Genomic DNA, 15,554 nt, shown 5'->3' on the forward strand with positions numbered 1-15,554 from the left:
GGGGGGGGGTATAGGGATAGCATTTGAAATGTAAATAAAGAAAATAATAATAAATAATTTTTAAAAAACATGGCAAAATATTGAAAGTAAAAATTTAAAGATGTTTATTATGGGAAAAAAACTTCTTTAATACAGTTCTCACTGGGAAACCTCACTCCCATGACGCTAATGCTTAAACACTGCAGCTAAAGGATGCTTACCATGCACGCTTCAAAAGCTTTCCTTTGTGAGGAAAGGCTAGACTTTGAGCATGCTCACTCCACAAGTTCCTATCATGAAGTTCCTATCATGTGCCGATCACTCGGCGCATACCCCATACACAAGTTCCCTTCCGAGCCCTGCAAAGTACTTCAGACCTGCATCTTGAGCCTGGCATGTCTTACACACTTCCCTATAGCTCACTGTGGCCCCTTGGAACACTAGTGTCTAGGGATCCACACACTTTGTAGGACATTGCTCTAAAGGTGAAGAATGTTAGCCATGCACTCCAGAAAATTCTGTGTGGCAATCAGGTACACAGGATGCCACTTAAAAGTATCAAGGGAAACACACTTTAATAAAATGAGTGCGGTCTGCCTGGATCGCCATAACAGAAGTACTAACTAATACTTGTTTCTCTTTCCACCTGTGGGTCACTCCTGCCAGAGATCGCATGTTCCACGGAAATACCCTGAGACACCATTTCGTCTATAGGTGTGAAATGAGACACCCTGCATGGGCTCTGGGCCTTCCCATAGCATGTCAGTGAAGTAAGAGGAAAGAAACAAAGAGTCACTTGCACACAGTTAAGCACAGCTTCATTCGCAAGCACACTCCTCCAATCAGTGTGGGAACAGGGGGTCTGCATTCACGAAGCAGATGATATCTAAATGGACCGTCAGAGACCAGGGGCTAGCAAAGGCTGGGGCTACAGGAGAGCATCCAGGCTCAAAACCGGGTGACCAGTGAACGACGTGTTTCAAAAAAAGCAAAACAATAAGGATCTATTCAATTATAATTCTAGGGATACACAGGAGGCAGTTGACAATGTTAGAGCTGGGTGGAAGGAAGTTCCATGTGGTGGCAGGGGTAGGGTGGGCTGGTGCAGACACAGGGGCAGACAGTTGGAGAATTTCTGTCCTAGCAGGGGTGAGTCCAGGGTTCAGAATATGACCTAATGCAGTGAAATCAGCGTGCTATTGGTCGATGGCTATCTCCGAATGAGGGACGCATCCGATTAAAAATGGCCCCCACCAGCCTTCCCAACATGTAGCGCGTTCCCTGCCCTTTCAGCTAGTCTGGCTCATTGCTGCTTCTTTAATTGTTGGAAATTAAAGGGGGAGGGTTGATGGCCGTGAGTGGGTTGGATGTATGCTGTTATCCTCTGACTCTGAAGCTGTTAAATCTCCTGCCTGCTCCACAATTGTTTCACAATGGCTCCATGGGAAGGAGAGCACAAATGTTCTCGAGGTCCAGTAAGGAAATATTTTGAATCAGTCTCTACCAGACGTTGGAAGAGACGATATGAGTATACTCAAGCAAAACTAATGAAATGCAAAAAAAACAAAAACAAAAACAAAAAACAAACAAACAAAAACACCCGAGGCCTGAAAAGACCAGGGCATCCATTCTGAGTATGACTCTGCCTTTCTTGGGCTGTGCTGGCCCCGTCTCTACAGAAACTCCCAGAGTCCCAGTGCCAAGTGAGGCCTTCTCCTGGGCTTTTTGCCTTTCCTTAGAGGAAGCCCACCAGTCTCACAGGATTCTCTCCTTCCCACCGATAGTGTGTGTCCAGTGGGGACAGGCTCTGCCTTGCAGCTCAAGGTGAAGCTGGAGAGCTTTGTCTTCTGCTCTGAAACGCTGATGCTGAAAGTCTCCATGACCACATCTCCCAGGCTCCCTGGCCAATGAATGGCCTCATTTAGGCCCTACCCATAGTGGCTGCTAGAGAGTCTAACTGGCTGCCTCAGGACCAGAATTAAAACAGTCTTGGCTCTTCCCATCTCTACTGTTCCCCAACTCTACACGGGTAGTTGGTCCCACGTAAACTCAGCACCTTTCTGTGTCCCTTCACCCTCACAAACCTAGGTAACCACTGTCAGAAACATAGCAGGTGGTTACTTCCTGTTGTGTTTCTGTGGCAATCTGCATGAGAACACAGTTGGTAAAACTGTTTGGGAAGGATTAGGAGGCGTGCCCTTGCTGGATTAAGTGCATCAATGGGGGCAGGCTGCTTTGAGGTTCCAAAAGACTCCCTTCCTATTTCCAGTTAGTTATCTGTCTGCCTCCTGTTTGTGCTCCAAGATGTGAGCTCTCATCTCAACCATTCCTGCCACCTTATCACCGTATCTCCATCCTACTGCCATGCACTGTGATCCTCTGGAAGTGTAAGACCCACAAGATGCTTTGCTTTATAAGTTGCCTTATACTGGGGCATATAAAGTTTTCAAGACCTAGGGGCCTCTCTTCCCAATGATGGCCGACTAGGCCATCTTCTGCTACATATGTAGCTAGAGACACGAGCTCTGGGGGTACTGGTTAGTTCATATTGTTGTTCCACCTATAGGGTTACAGACCCCTTCAGCTCCTTGGGTACTTTCTCTAGCTCCTCCATTGGGGGCCCAGTGGTCCATCCTATAGATGACTGTGACCATCCACTTCTGTATTTGCCAGGCACTGGCATAGCCTCACATGAGACAGCTATATCAGGGTCCTTTCAGCAAAATCTTGCTGGCATATGCAATCATGTCTGAGTTTGGTGGCTGAGGATGGGATGGATTCCCGGGTGGGGTTGTCTCTGGATAGTCCATCCTTTCATCTTAGCTCCAAACTTTGTCTCTGTAACTAGGTCTTGCAAACTTTATATGGCCCAGTACAGGGGAACGCCAGGGCCAAGAAGTGGGAGTGGGTGGGTAGGGGAGCAGGGCGGGGGGGAGGGTATAGGGAACTTTCGGGATAGCATTTGAAATGTAAATAAAGAAAATATCTAATAAAATAAAAAAAATTTAAATTAAAAAAAATAAAAGTTAAAATAAAGTAAGTTGCCCTTGTCATGGTGCTTTAATCACAGCAACAGAAAACAATGACTACATCTACTGCCCTCATTTTACTGTCCTGATCTTTTCTAACTGGGGCAGAGCCCACGCTCAGCCAGTGTTGGCTGAGTGGATGGATGGATCCCTCTCTGCTGTGGAAGTGCCCTTGCTCTTCTACCCCCAAGAAGCAGCCAACGGGGCAGCTCAGAAGCAAGCTGCCTAGTCCCTGCTTCTGGGATGCAGCCTCCAGCTTGTGTAGGAGCTATTTTTAAAGCAGCCCAGATGAGCTCATGCTGTTGGGGGAAAAAAAAAAAAAACTTTGATCATCAAGGTTCTTCACACTGAATCTCACCCAGTTTCCAGCTTCCCTCCAGCCGGTGCCAAACACCCCCTGCTTCGAACAAGGTCTGCTCGGCCATCCTTCACACCACACGTTCTTTGTTTCCTCTTTCTAGCAACTTAGCTCCGTCTCACCTGGCAAGCTGCCAGGCCTCCTTCAGGCCCAGGCAGAACATCCGAGACTGGAAGGTCTGTCTGCCAGCTTGCATCCTCTCTACTCAGGCTCCCTGCTCTGGGGCCTCATGTCTACAACAACATGGTCAGGTATAAAGCGTGATTCTGCATCTCCTTGGGAGGGTAAGAAATGGGCTGTAAGACAGCTCTTCTGTCCTGGCTGGTTCTGTCTTCCCTGGGCTATCTAAACCACACAGACACCAGGACACTTGTGGGTGGAAGATGGCTGAGGTGTTCACAGATATACCCTGGGTTTGTCTGTCACTCATATAATAACACTGTGCTCCTGAGTCCCTGTGTCCTGTCTGTTAGGGGGGAGGGGGCTTCGTCCGGGAACATAGGTCCCTGAAAGCAAGGGGGCACTGAGAACTTCAGTTACTCGGCCCTGGGCAGCTTCCAAAGGCCTACAACACAAAGCTCCTAAGATTAGGTTCAGCCCACACAGCCTATCTTCTACATTCTGGAGGAGACCATGAAGAGGTTAATGGACCTCAAACTATGAGTCAAGTGCCTGGTCTACTGACACTGGCCAACCGCTGAGCCCCACGTGACTTTACTGACCTATCAGTCTCAGGCTCCCTTTGCTTGTGCCAGCATTATAATATGAAATGCCATCCTCTGTCACAGATTCACTCAGCAGCATCAAAAGGCTCAAACGGTTAGCCTCTGTCATAGTCTCTAGCTCTGTCTCGTGTCCCCATGTCTGATCTGCTGCGGGGAACAAGGTGAAGAGCAGAGCTGGTCGGCAAAAGTCTGGATGACTCCTGGTAGGATTTGCCTGACGCTTGTTCAGCACTGCCTTCCTGGCCCCCCAGAAACAGAGGCTGTCCCCAGCTTTCCTTCAGCACTCTGGCTCTCTCTGGATGGCAAACTCCTGGGGGCGGGGATTATGACCTTGAGTATCCCACGCACCTTCTAGTTCCCTGCTCACACTTATTAGGCCTGTGCAAAGCGAACACTCACCTGCCCTTTCCCAGGGGGTTCTACTTAATGAACCCTGTGAGTAGAGGTGAGAACACAGGGCAATCCTATGAGATGACTGTGACAAGCCAAGCAGGGTAACAGCTGAGGATGCTTCTGAGGCGAAGGTGGCAATGAGGGAAACAGGGAGGGAAACGAGATTACTTTTACAAACAAAACCAGAAGCGACACTGGAGACACTTAGGAGGTAAAATGCCATCTCTACTGAGCTATGTCAATAAGCGGAACTGTATCATCAGGCAGCTAGTCTTTCTGCTAGAAAGACTCTGGTGCCAGAGTCGCTGGGCTTCAGCGGTTCTGACACCAGGACTAACACTTGCTGTTGCAGTCATGATGTTAGTTCTAACTGCAGCTAACTATCCCCATCACGCATTCAAATTATAAGGAAGATGTGGGTACTTAGAATTCTAAAGTCCTGACAGTGCTGCTGAGCTCCGGGGTGTGGTAAAGACCTTGAGTTGCCTGTACAAACCACAGAGCAAACTACAGAAGCCCCGGTGGCTCCGAAAATCAGCTAAGGAGGCCACAGAGCAAACAGAATGTGTCAGTCTGTGCCACACGTTTGGGACTCAGCTCAGCACCTCTGTATGGAGAGTAGTTGTGGAAAGTGTTTACATACGGCAGCAGGAGCTGGCTGCGTGTATCAGAAGTACCCTACGGTTCTCTCTGAAAGCAGCCTTTAGTGTTGGTTATCAGGAGTGGGCACCAGGAGCATGCAAAATGTTTACAGGGTCTGCTGCCCCATACTGTTCTTGTCATGAATTAGTACTTCTTAGAGGAGCTGTGGCTGTGGTATGACACTTGTCAACATGTCCAAGACCTGGGATCCAATCTCCAGTATCACACAGATACACAGACACAGATTCAAGCATATGTATATATATACATATATATACATACACATATACATATACACATACACATATATATACACACATATATATGTGTATATATATACACATATATATACACACATATATATGTGTATATATACACATATATATACATACACATATACATATATATATATACACACACATAAACATACAGACACACATACAGACATGCATGCATTTAGGCACAAACATACATAGACACACAGACATACACCCTCCCTACATACATAGACACACCCATGCTCAGGCACACACACACACACAGACACATATACACAGACAAACACAGACACACAAACATACACACACACACACACACACACACACACACACACACACACACACACACACACGGACATACTTGGGCACACAGAGACATGCATACTTAAATAATACTTCTCAATTTGAGAATCTCCAGTAAAAACAACGGAAGGATGATTGACAAGTACCACGAGACACAGCTGAGCTCACTGATGGAAATGCAGCCAGAACTGAGATGTCAAAGCAAGGGGAGATGACACTGAGATTGTGGTGAGCAGCTCGTGGCAGAATTGCCTCACAGATTTAACACAACCCCAGTGTGATTATTTTTCAGGAATTGACATACCAGTTCTGAAATTCATAGAGGATACAGGGGGACAGAATTTTCACAACCATCTTGAGGAGAAATAGAGCTGGAGGACTCTCTTAAAAGTTCTTGTAACATGGTAACCAAGTCTCCATGGGATAGCCATAAAGGTAGATACAAGCCTGATGAAATAGAACTGAGGGCCCCCAATAAAACCATACATCTGTGGTCAACTCCACAGTGACACTAGTCAACTCAGTGGGTTACTATTTGCGTTTCAAGAAAAGGTGCTAGGAACCACACAAAACTGGCCGTCTGCCACACAGTGTAGGTGACACTCAACTCAAGGTATCCCTAAACATCAACTGAAGACTACAGAACTTTCAGAAGGAATAATTTCATTTTCTAAGATTACGTGACAGGGAGACAGGACACCAAAATAAAAGCAGGAACGGACCCAAGAGACACACTGGGCCTTAGTCAAACTAAAATGCTGTAGTGTGAGATATCACCAAGTATAAAGATAACCAATGGGAGAGGGGAAAACATTTGCACACGTCTGAAGAGAGACGTGAATCCAGAGTGAATGAGGAACTCTACGACTCAGCAAGAAAAGACAACTAAATGTTAAAAATGGGCACAATAAAGCCCATTTCTCTGCAGAAGATCTATAAGTAGCCATTAAACACACAGAAAGAGGATCAACATCATTAATCATGGGAAAAGTACAAATCTAAACTACCACGGGTAACACCTCACATCCACGAGGCTGAGGGAAGGGGGACCGGAGGGGAGATGGTTATTTATAAGCATCTCTATCAGCACTCAGATATAACGGATGAATAGAAGGGCTTGCTGCAAAGCTTTAGCATCTGTCTCTTCCATGGGCAGGTAAGGAAGGTCACTAACATTTTTTTGTTTGTTTGTTTGTTTTTTATGTACTACTATATAATTTAGCTTCTTCCAATGACCATATAGTATTCCTTTAATTAAGTAGCTGAATGAAATGCACTACGAAGCCTGAAAAGAGATTTCAAGGCATCCCCTTAAACCTAAATATCATGGTTCCATCGAACAGGGTGTAATTGCAACCCCCTTGGGCTAGCCCAATTCTTCCAGGATGCAGCCACCACAGCCAGCCTGGGCCAGCTGTGGTCCACCATGTGGCCACCCTGTTTTTAAAAAAACTCATTTCCATATTATGGTAGTTTAATTATGGTTGGTCCAGGGAGTGGCACCATTAGGAGGTGTGGCCTTCTTGAAGTAGGTATAGCCTACTTCAAGAAGGAAGTGTATCACTGTGAGGTGGGCTTTGAAACCCCCTTCCTAGCCATGTGGAAGTCATTGTTATCCTGTTTGCCTTCTGAACAAGATGTAGAACTCTCAGCTCCTCCAGCACCATGCCTACCTGAATGCTGCCATCCTTCTGTCATTGTGATAATAGACTGAACCTCTCAGAACAGTAAGCCAGCCCCAATTAAATGTTGTCCTTTATAAGAGTTGCCTTGGTCATGGTGCCTCGTCACAGCAAATGGAAACCCTAACTAAGACACATATACTATATGATCCATCATCTCAGCAGTTCTGGCAGGAAAGAAAGGCTCAAATACTTAATGGCCTTTTAGCACTAAAGAACTAAGACCAGTAGGTGGGGATGTGACTACAGGTTTATAAGCTGGTCTCAAGGCTACCATGGCTATAACCTGCTCTTTCCTCTGACTCCCCCATGGTGCTGGCCACTCATAGCTCAGATGACTAGGAGACCAGACTCTTACCTGTTCCACAACATACGGCCACAGAAGGCCTCACCAGCAGCAAGCTCAAGTATTCCTACTTCTAAGCCAGGTGGCACCTTGCTATGGCTTGTGTGCGTTTAGTCATTCACTGTCCCTGTGTTGGAGGGTTGGTCCTTAGCATGGAGGTGGTGTGGAACCTTTCAGAGATGAGGCCTCTTGGGAAGGTGCAGATGGTGAGGTGTAGATGGGAGACTGGAGCGAAGCCTTTGGAAGGAAGTCATGCCATGCTTTCAGTTCAGAGAGTTTGTTATGAACATGTCTTCTCCCACTGTGATGCTATCCCCCATGTCATCCGCTATGCCATCCGCCATGCTGTGACCCAGGTCAGGGGTACTGATGAGTGCAGGCGCCATGCTGTTTTGACCCTTTGGCCTTCAAAGCCATGATTTAAATAACCTCTTTATAGGGGTCTACCCTAGGGTATTTTGTCATCATAACAGAAAATTCAGACATAGCCTTTATAATTTTCATAATAATTTGCTTGTTTACAGAGCACCACAGTTAGTATAGTAAAACAGTACGTTCAAAACCACTTGAAGTCATAGCTGTGACAACACAGCTGTGATGTCATTACTGTGATGGTGCCACTGTGATGTCATAACTGTGATAGTACTGATGTGATATCATTACTGTGATGTCACAGCTGTGATGTCATTACTGCGATGGTACCACTGTGATGTCATAACTGTGATGTTCAGTAACTGGCTGATATTCCCATCACATAAAATATATATATATATATATATATATATATATATATATATATATATATATATATAGCAAAGTGGTAGAGCTGTTGCCTAGCCTATGCAAGGCTCCATCCCCTGCACTGCCAACAAAGAAAAATATCAAACAAAAAAGTAATAGAGATCAGCAGTTTTTGAGGAAACTACTGGGCAAGTGGGTTCAGTGATGTGCTCAAAGTCACCACATATGCAGACACAGTAGGGCTCAGATGTAGACATGCCAGACACATGACCCCAGGTCTATTGTTCTATATGGCCTCCAATAAGAACAATGTGTGTTTTGGTTTAATTCTGAAAGGTTACACAGTTAGAATATACCTTATTCTTATTTAGCTGGCAATTTTCATTTTTGTGTTTAAAAGTAGGGGAAAACATATTGCTATCTTCTGCAGACTTTAGTTCTGTTAGTTTGGTTGAATTGGTGTGATATTTACAGATCAATAGCAAACTTTACTGAGATGGGTAGAACCTTCTGGTATTTAACCTTTCCTTTATACAGCATGCTGGAGAAAATTGCCAACACGAGGCCTCAATGAATGAGGCCAGAAGTTCATCCTGCTGAATAACTGCTTAATTAGACACCTTTCAGAACACTGTGACCTCTCAGAAAGGCCAGCTCGCTATGACAGCTGTGTGGATGTATGCTGTGGGCACCAGGCTGCATGCCACAGACAATTAGGACCAACGGAGTTTTAACATATTGGTAATGATGCACTCTGGCCTTATATCTTGATTAACAGATGCACTGCTAAAGGGTGGGTGAGGGGGAAGATTTAAAAGAAAAACCCACTACAGGAATAAATTGTCCTTTCGTGAAACAGGTGGAGGGCACAGAGGCCTTGCAGGTAAGGCTGGAAAACACAAGAGATGCACATAGAGAGCCTTGGCTAGGATGTGGTTTGTCCCAGCTCAAAATGGTTGGGAGGTAGGTCTACTGGGAAGTACTGGATAATAGGAGTCAACCCCTCCTGAATGAACAGATTAATACTGTGTAGAGGGAACAAGGACTCACTCTGATAAGGAAAGTTAGCTACCACTTGGAGGCAGGGCTGTTAAATAAAAGGAGGCTAGTTCTCTTCTATCTCCCACATACACCCCTTTCCCTTCTGCAATTTGCCATGAGGTTTTACATCAGAAACTAACCACACACAGCTATCCAATCTTGGGCTCCTCAGCCTCTAGACCTGGATGCTAAGTAAAACTGCTTTCTTTATAAATTACTTAGTCTTGGGTATTTTGTTACAGTAAGAGAAAACAAACTAAGGCAGGCAGAGATAGCAGATGGGAGGGAGAAAGGGAGAACGGGCACAAGAGGGTCTCCTAAACTAAAACCAATACCAACTCCTCTTTATTATGAGTTTCACAATAATGGATTGAACCCTAGGCTGTGGTCCATTCATGCGGAGACAGCAAAGAGCCATCACAATTTATGAAGTGTGTGTCCAGAGATGTTTATTAATAAGCATGTGACCCCTACTTTGGCCTCACCACCCCCACAGGAGCAGAAGGTCTTAAAAAAAAAAAAAAGACCCTAACCATGACACCAGATGAGGGTCACTAGACCATGATCTCAGGGTTAATTAGCAAATTTCACAAGTAAAGGACAGCAGTTTTTCATTTTGAGAAATCTAACCACCTCAAACTTCATCTATTACAGGGGGTTCTGAAGAAGGACAGGCCTTCCTTGCTCTGAAGGTTCTGGGTCTGCAGGGCGTCCAGCAAGGCAAGGCCTCCACTTACTCAGGGACACCTTCCAGGGGCTCTGCAGGGGAGGCACTCTATCATACCATGGAACTCTGCTGACATCTGAAGCAAGGCAACAGCGGCAAACAGAGAGTGCCTTTCTTCAGAGGGCAGCAGGAGGTGATGCCAACGCTCCTTGGGCATTTGGACTGACAGAACTCATGACTCTCTACCCAGAAGGAGCCATTTCTGTACATCTATATTGGACTCAAGCTGACTAGAGGAGGAGGGCTGGACTGGCCATTCTGAAAGGGCCTGGGGCAAACTGAGGCCACTTACCATCTGCAGGACATCAGCAGAGACCATCTGCATGCAGCACATGGCTGTGGCCAAGGCACACACAATGGTGGAGAGGACATTGAGGGCACAGACGCTGAAGAGGAGATCCTGCAGAAAAAGAAGGAGGAGAAGGGTCAGTTCTTGCTAGTCACATAGACACAGAGTCCAGGGCACACTTATGTAAGCCTGGGTCTGGCCTAGCACGGGCCCAGCCGTCATCTGCTTCACAGGTTGGCTTTATGCATGGCTGTAGTTTATAGTCCTACTCAGAATTACCCTAGAAAATACACACATTTGTTTATTTCTTGACTGTGCAGCTCAAACTGTTCTTAATACTAAAATACGTCTTTCATAATTTTCATAATTGCTAAGAAGTCAGTAAAGTAGTTAAAATATTGGGAGATTCGTGTAAGAAGGTGGGTAATTTTTATCAGTCATACTGACATTCCACACTCTGATGAATGTTTAGTAAAATGTCAGGTTTTTAAATGGCGCCTTTTATATTCAGGTAATTGTAGATTCACGTGTAATTGTCGGAAATAATGCAGAGTTATCGTGTGAGCCTGTGGGTAGCGTCTTGCAAAACCACAGCTTAGCCCACTTTCACAGCCAGGAAACTGACAGGACAGTTGAGACACTGAACACTGTGGGTCTCACATGCTACTTCTTAGAAACACCCTTCTCACCCCACCCCCGCTGCTTCCCACCCCAATTACCTTCCATCACCGACTAGCTTGTTCCGCAATATCTGTTTCAAGAATGGTATATGAATAGAATCAGAAAGCATGAGACGTTTTGCGTTTTGTTTTGATTCAGCACAGTTGTTTTAAGACCCGCCAAGGCTGTTGTACATATTAACAGTTCATTCCTTTGAATTAGTGAGTAGCCATCCTCCATATAGATGTCCCCCCAATTAGTTAACTATCACCAGGTGAGGGGTCCCTGGGTGATAAGCAATTTGAGACTAAATAAAACCTGCAAGTGTGTTTATGTGAATGTAGGTTTTTATGTCTCTGTTGCAACTGTTTGAGACAGCAATTGCTGGGTATGGTTATTGCAGAGTTGGTTTTGTAAAGAGTCAAACAGCTTCTAGGATAGCTGGGCCATTTTATATTCACACCCATGGTGCGTGAGTGACCTGGTTTCCCCGCATCATTGCAAACATTTTATGTGGCTTCTGTTCTAGCTGTTCTGATAGGTATGTGTGGATTTACCAATCCAGCTCTATTTTCAATTTCCCTGATGCATAAAAGACGTGGAACAATTTCTCTTTGCTTGCTATTTGCCATCTGGCTCCCCTTTCGTAAAATGTCTTTCAGGTTTTGCTCATTTTCCCATTGGCTTGTTTGCCTTTTCATTCCTGACTTTTAAATGTTCTTTATACCAGTTCTTTCTCAGGCGTGTGGCTTGCAAATTGTTTTCTTCAGACTGCAGGGTATCTTTCTGAGCACTTCCCGTGGATCCTGAGGTTTGGGGGGCAATGACAAAAATGCTACCAGATGGGTGGCCACAGCAACAGGACATTTGCTTCCCACCTTGGGGGCTGAGGGTAAGATCTGGTGACCAATTTCTTGCTGTGGCTTCATCTCATGGGAACAGGGCAGCAAGCTCTCTGTGTTCTCGAATCCTTGGAGAAGATGACCTTCATGACCTCATCACTTCCTAGAGGCCTGATGCCCTAACAACATCACACTGGGGTCAGGACTTCAGCAGATGAATTTGGAAGAGGGAAATGTTCAATCTATTGTGTGTGAACATTTCATGGAGGATACATGAGTATTCGTGTATTTAGTATTTAGAATACATTTAATATTAAGTATGAGCAAACAGTACAAGTTTTTATGTTCTAATATCCAATCTCTCTCCTTTCCCCTCTTTCTTTCTCTCTCTCACCCTTTCCCCATTCCTCTCCCGCCTTCTCTCTCTGTGGGCCATGCTTTGGGTATCAGGTCTGCCTAGCTCTAAATACTTAAACATTTTCGTATGTTTCTTTTCTAAATATGTAATGTATGTTCATGCCCATGATCCATTTTGAGTTAATTATTGGATAAGGTCTAGGCTGTAGCTCATTTTTGTCATTTTAATTTTAATTTCTACATGCTCATTGTGAGTATAAAGAAATGTGATGTGTGTGTGTGTGTGTGTGTGTGTTTTCATGTGGTACCTTGTGGTCTTGAATTCATTAGTTCTAGCCATTTTTAAAGGGACTTCAGCATTTTCTACGCAGAGAATCAAGCCATCTGCAAATGTTGTTTCTCTGAAAATTTTCTGCTGCTTATTTCTCTTTCTTTGTAGCACTAGTTGAGACTCTGACCACTGGGAGAAACAATGAGTCTAACAAGATGACAAAAGGCGCTTTCAACTTGGTCACCAAGCATCACGGCATTATTTTCCATCCTGGACAATCTACTTAATGGCACTGTTCTTTGTCTTGTCTTAGAGGGTCTACTTCACGGTATTTAACTGTCAAAAGGTAATTTATTTTTCTTTAGGAAATTCATTTTCAAATCCATGCCATAAACAGGAGTCAAAAACCTGACCAAAATTCACAAAACTGACCAATGATACATCATTCAACTCCAACATTTTAGAGCAAGGGAGTAAATACATCCAAAAAGCTACCAATAAAGATTATCTTTTTATGGAAGGACAACGGTTTTGAGGTTAATTGTGATGCTCTACCAAAGGGAAAGCATCCTTGAGAGGAAACAGAAGATGAAGTCCTAAGTAACCGACATTGTGCGTGCGCGATGATCTGGGTCCGTCCGTGAGTCTAGTCCAGCAGCAATTCTAGGCCTGTTCCTATAGTCATGAGCCAGTATTCTGTCTGTCACTGCAGAAGTGACAGTCTAGTTCCTTCTCTCAGAACCTCAAGGCCAGCTTGTGAGATACAAAAGAGGGGTGATTGTGACAATATTATGGAGGAGAGATTTAGCCCATGGCATTTCATGGTTCTCAAGGTTGTGTGGTCTATTGTGAATTTGGAGTCAGAAAAGGGATTCTGAATTTTAAGATCTAGCAGCTCTCAGTCTGAAGTTCATTATTCCCATCCTGGAGGTAAAGCCATCTTGATACCTTTAAACAATGTGAAAATCAGATTCTGCCCTGCCCTGTGAGCTCAGACTCTGTGTCTCTAATCCTTTCAAGTGTCTCTCCCTGGCCTCAGTAGCTTCTTCCCCAGCATATGCTAACAGTGTTCAATAGAATACCCCAGGGGAACTCTCCACAGAGCCCACAGTTCCGTCTATGTGCAGGTCTCCTCTCTCCTGAATGCTATCCTCCATGGCTTGGTGATCTTACACTCTCAGTTGTGGGGCTCCTAAGTTCCTTTCCTTAGTACTGATCCCTGGGAAGTTTCTTCAGGAAATTAGCAGAAGCGGGGACTATGGGACTCCTTTATCGCATCCCCATACATTTGGCGGTCGCTTCAGGCAGGAGGTAATTCCCTGGTTATACCACCTTGGGAAGAAGTTCTGGGTGGTATTTTTTTGTTTCACACCATGGCAGAGATGAACAGGCTGTGCAAAGTTACTATGGCCACTTCATGTGCTCTCTCTGCTCCTGCAGCCACTAAAGATCTTGGTCATGAAACAGGACACAGGCACCAAGCCAGAGAGAGGATGAGGCTGTGTTCTGTGGGAAACGAATTACCAATGAAAATGGCCGATGTTGGAAAAAATGGGAACAAGACCTTAATGTACAAAGGAACAAGGAAGTAACTTGAAGGGCGTGGCACTGAAACTGAGCTTCAGCGGGGCTCAGCAAATATTCGTTGGTTGAGAGTCTGGAAACATTGAAGGGACTGGTGATGTGCTATTGGAGAGGGGTGTGATCGGGGACCACAAAAGTATGGAGATAGTGTCGGAGTGAGACTTCAGAGGCCATGTATTGGGATTGAGTGGGGGGAGGGGGGCGCAGGGAGGGTTAGTTGGAATGTGGAGGAAGAGATGGGGAGGAGGTGATCCTCCTGAGTATAAACACGAGACTCCAGCAGCCCCCGGCTCAGGTGGTTACAGCAAATGACCGTTTCAAACAAGTATAGCCTGGGCCTCGGAGAGGCTGGGGTGCTATTCCACAGACTAACCAGATAGCAGTTGGAAAAGTCAGACTGTAGCTCACGATGGTGACCAGAGCTGGCAGATCAGAGGAGGAGCTGTCCTATGACCTTCACCTTGAGTATGTTCCTGATGTGTCCAGTGACCTAGTTTTACCCTCGATCCACCACACAGCAGGGGTCGAGATTGCCCAACCAATGTCCTGTAGAAGATGGGTCTTTGCAAAGAGATCCGTACTCTGGAAGATCACACAGAACTCTTCTTTATCTATGTTACATATCTCTGAGGGTAATTCCAAATTATAACTAACACAGGGATCCCTATCAATGCAGTGTAGCTAGAGATAGAATAAAACCACCAGGAATTTCAACTTTAATGACCAAATGTCCCATTGTCATTGAAATGAATGTCCTAAAAATAGCACTAATTTTGCATACACTCCCACCAGCCTCATAACTTTTTGTTATGAATACACATCGTCCTGAGGCGAACACTGCTCTACGTCTTGTGAAGTGTGTTTATCTGACTGACTCCTTTCCCAACATTCCCCCAGCTGCTTCAGTGTTTGGCTTCTTCTAGTGGTACACCACTGGAGTTAGGTCTTCGTGTTTCTTTAAAGTCTCTTTCTGCTTTAAGCAACGCCTTTACCCTGGTGACAGCTTTCTCAGGAGAGCTCCACGGTGCTAACACCCATGTCTGTAAAGTCCCTTTCCATGGCAGGTCGAAACGACAAGCCTGGAAACAGCACATCTGGCACTGCTGACACCGAGTCTGACCGCTGAACATTCTGCAAGTTACCCTCCAAGGTTATTAACACTAACACCTAAGGAACTCACGCACAGACACATCACCCAGAGACCAAAAGCAAGAAGAAGAAGAAGAAGAAGAAGAAGAAGAAGAAGAAGAAGAAGAAGAAGAAGAAGAAGAAGAAGAAGAAGAAGAAGAAGAAGAAGAAGAAGAAGA

General features: G+C 45.1%; 1 protein-coding gene across 1 annotated transcript in view; it reads right to left on the minus strand.

Annotated features, from left to right (window-relative positions):
- The window catches only part of Fam189a1 (family with sequence similarity 189 member A1), a 392,181-nt gene that overhangs the window by 20,070 nt on the left and 356,557 nt on the right, over positions 1-15,554 (minus strand). Inside the window, exon 5 of the mRNA XM_021203138.2 lies at positions 10,537-10,644. Within this exon, the coding sequence (XP_021058797.1) occupies positions 10,537-10,644 (108 nt within the window). The remainder of the gene's footprint in view (positions 1-10,536; positions 10,645-15,554) is intronic.

This window comes from Mus pahari, chromosome 1 (genome assembly GCF_900095145.1).
Source record: "Mus pahari chromosome 1, PAHARI_EIJ_v1.1, whole genome shotgun sequence".
Taxonomy (NCBI): Eukaryota; Metazoa; Chordata; class Mammalia; order Rodentia; family Muridae; genus Mus; species Mus pahari.